This window comes from Chlorella variabilis (assembly GCF_000147415.1).
Source record: "Chlorella variabilis unplaced genomic scaffold CHLNCscaffold_3, whole genome shotgun sequence".
In the NCBI taxonomy this organism is placed as follows: Eukaryota; Viridiplantae; Chlorophyta; class Trebouxiophyceae; order Chlorellales; family Chlorellaceae; genus Chlorella; species Chlorella variabilis.
Genome location: NW_005435085.1, coordinates 2157326 through 2160615, shown reverse-complemented (window position 1 = coordinate 2160615; position 3290 = coordinate 2157326). Strand labels below are relative to the sequence as shown.

The following is a 3290-nucleotide window of genomic DNA, read 5'->3' as shown; positions in this document are numbered from 1 at the left end:
GGGGGCAGGCGGGGGGCGGAGGGCTGGTACGAGAGGCGGGAGCGGGGGTGGCCGGCGACCACAAGCCCACCTCCGGTCGTTGGAGGTACCATTGGTACCGCTGGTACTGCTGGCCTCCGCGTGGCCCGGCGGCGTCTGACTGGCAGGCTCCTCCTTGCCGCGCCGCCGCGCAGGCCCGCGATGCCGTGGCCGCCGTGCTGATGCTGCGCCCGGAGACAGGTGCGGCCGCCGGCGTGGCCACCGCCGCCGCTTCACTGCGGGCATGGGGGTGGCAGCCGCACTTCGCTTCCGCAACGCCAGCCTCGACACCCGCCTCATTGAGCCCTTCTTAGCTTAGCTGCAGCTACACCAGATCCCTCGGGCGCTGTGCATCCCATCATCACTTGCAATGCCTGCCTGCTACTGCCTGCCCCTGCAGCCAAGCTGGCGGCCACGGGCGAGGCGGTACCGGTGGGGGACGTGGCGCCCGGCACGGAGGTGTTGGTGCCGCCTGGCGAGTCCGTACCGCTGGATGGTACCGTGCTGGCCGGCGAGAGCGCGGTGGAGGAGAGCCTGCTGACAGGTGCGGGTCTGTTTGGGCAAAGGAGATGGGAGCGAGAGCAGCACTCTGCTTCAGAGATTGCTCTTCGCTGGTCGGCAGGGTGGCTGGTATCCGGCTGAATGCAGCCACGCCACGCTAGGCTGCGTGCCGCTGCCCGCCGCTGCACCTGCCCACCCGCCTGCGTCCCTGCCGCGCCCCGGCTGACCCTGAGGCTGCCTGCCTGCCTGCGCAGGCGAGTCTGCGCCCGTGGCTCGAGGCCCGGGAGCCGCTGTGCACGCCGGCACCGTCAACGTCGGCGCCACCACGCTGCTCATCCGCACTACCGCTGCAGCGGGGGATACCGCCGTGGCGCGGATGGCGGCACTGGTGGAGCAGGCACGCGGCAGCGGGTGTGGCGGTGATTGGGAGATGGGAACCGAGTCAGGGGGGTGCAGAGGCTGGCTTTGGGAGAGGTCAGGGGCAGCAGCGCCACTGCCGCCGCACCTCGCCCTTTACCCTTGCGCTGCCCCCTGCCCTGCCCGCAGGCGGCCAGCGAGCAGAGCCCGGCAGAGGCGCTGGTGGCAAAGGTGCGGCGCGGGGCGCCGGCAGCATGCCTGCTGCTGTGCATGCATGCAGCCATGCATGCATGCAGCCATCAGGCCCTGGCAGGATCCGCCGTGCTTGCCACTGCCCTGCGCCAGCCCGCTGCCTGCGTCAGCTCGCCCCACCCACCAGTCCACCCGCGCGCAACCCCCGCGCTCCCTTGCCGCCCCCATTCATCTCACCCGCCACACCCAACCACGCCCAGCGACTCGCCACATCGCATGCTCGTGAGCTATGGACCCTAATGTTTGCTCCCCATCTCCCTGCCCCCCGCAGTTTGCCCGCATCTACACCCCCGTCATCCTGGTGTCCTGCGCCCTGCTGGCCTTCCTGCCGTGGGCCTGGGTGGCGCCCGAGGATCGAGGGGTGCGCGCCGGCGCGGCTGCATGCCGCGCTTTCTTCCTCCCTCGTCCCCTGGGGAGCCGGCTGCATGCCGCGCTTTCCTCGGCCCCTCCGCCCGTTGCCCGTTGCCCGCGGCTCATTCTTTCTCGCCGGCCAGCCTGCCAAGATGCGCCGAGCTGTGCTGGGGAAGGAGCTGCGCTGCGCCACTCTGAGCCGTTTGATGAAACACGCTGTGCCACGCTGTGCCACCCTGGCGCCACGCAGGACTGGGTCTACCTCTCCCTCCAAGTCCTGGTCACCGCCTGCCCCTGCGCCCTGGTGCTGTCCACCCCCGCCACCGTTGTCTGCGCCCTGGCGCGCGCCGCCGGCAAGGGCGTGCTCATCAAGAGCGGTGCCGCGCTCGAGGCGCTGCGAAGGGTGAGTGAGGGCCGGCGGCGCCGGCGGCGGGGCTGCGGACTGCACATGCGCGCACAAGCGAACCGGAGCGGGGAGCCCGCTGCGGCGCCGCGTGGCGGCAGCCCAGAGCAGGCTGTATGGCAGCAAGGCAGCAAGTGTCTCGCCACCCCTGCTTCCTTTTCTAACTGGGTGCCTCGCGCCCGCAGGTGTCGGTTGTGAGCTTTGACAAGACCGGCACGCTGACCAGGGGCAGCTTCCAGGTGGTTGCCTGCCAGGTGAGGCAGTACCGTCCCGCCACTGCTACATGCACGTCAGTGTGCACCAGCATTCGCAGCCGCAGCGCCTCCTCTCCCCTGCACCCCTCCCTCTGGCCTGCCCGCACGCCTTGGGCTGAGCTTCCGCGGCCGTGCCTGCTCGCCTCCTGCCTCCCTCTGGCGTGCAGCCCGCGGCCGGCTGGTCTGCGCGCGACCTGCTGCGCCTGCTGGGCTCGCTGGAGCGCGGCAGCAGCCACCCGCTGGCGGCGGCGGTGCTGGGCTACGCGGCGGCGCAGGTGCGGCATGCGCGCCGCTCCCTGGAACCGCCGCCTGCGGGGTTGCAGGCTGCGCGGCTGCCAGCTGATGCGGCGATCCGGGCCGCCTCGCTGCATGGGCGCCCGCTTCCCTTCTTCCAGCACTGTACCGTAACATTATCCCATGCCGTACCGCAGGGTGCCGTCTGCGACGCAGCTGTGGACGGGCTGGAGGTGGTGCCAGGCGCCGGGCTGGTGGCGATGGTGGAGGGGTGGCGCGTGGCGGCGGGCACCGCGGGGCTGCTGGAGCTTCACGCCGGCGTGTCGGGCCCCGAGGTGGCGGCGGCGCAGCGGGCGGTCGACGCGGAAGGTGCGCACTCCGCGTCGCACCTCCCGCAGCACACCGCATCGTAGCCAGCGCTGCTCGCCGCCACCAGCAGCGCACTCCGCTGCGCCGCTGCTGGCTCCTGGCCGTGGCCACACACCGCCACTGCCACTGCACCACACGCAACACACACACGCACCATTCTGCCCATCCACGACCCTCACCTGCACACCCTTCCAACCTTGGCCGGCTGCAGGCGCCACGGCGTGCCTGGTGGCGGTGGACGGCCGGTTTGCGGGGTGGCTCAGGTGGGGACGGCGCTGCTGCCTGCGTGCTGTGCTGTGCTGTGCTGTGCTGTGCTGTGCTGTGGTTTGCGCTGGTCGGGGAGGCTCGGGGCCCTCGCCTCAGCCCTGGTGGCACCGGGTGCCGGCAGCAGGGCAGACGCCCTCCCGCAGCGCTCAGTGCTGCGGGATGCAGGCACACAGGCTGGCTGGCTGGCTGGCAGGCTGCGCCGTGTCTTGGTGCCCAACTGCCTGCTTGCCTGCCCGCCTGCCTGCCCAGCGCCCAACACCACCCTGCCTGCCCCCCCCCCCCCC

The 3290-nt window shown here is 71.8% G+C and overlaps 1 protein-coding gene across 1 annotated transcript in view; it reads left to right on the top strand.

Annotated features, from left to right (window-relative positions):
* Positions 1–3290, top strand: part of CHLNCDRAFT_140903 (hypothetical protein) — a gene marked incomplete at both ends in the record, with an annotated part of 8296 nt that overhangs the window by 2232 nt on the left and 2774 nt on the right. Inside the window, 10 exons of the mRNA XM_005850970.1 lie at positions 174–219; positions 419–562; positions 774–907; positions 1066–1107; positions 1400–1489; positions 1730–1882; positions 2068–2136; positions 2304–2411; positions 2568–2739; positions 2951–3002. Coding sequence (XP_005851032.1) covers positions 174–219; positions 419–562; positions 774–907; positions 1066–1107; positions 1400–1489; positions 1730–1882; positions 2068–2136; positions 2304–2411; positions 2568–2739; positions 2951–3002 — 1010 coding nt within the window. The remainder of the gene's footprint in view (positions 1–173; positions 220–418; positions 563–773; positions 908–1065; positions 1108–1399; positions 1490–1729; positions 1883–2067; positions 2137–2303; positions 2412–2567; positions 2740–2950; positions 3003–3290) is intronic.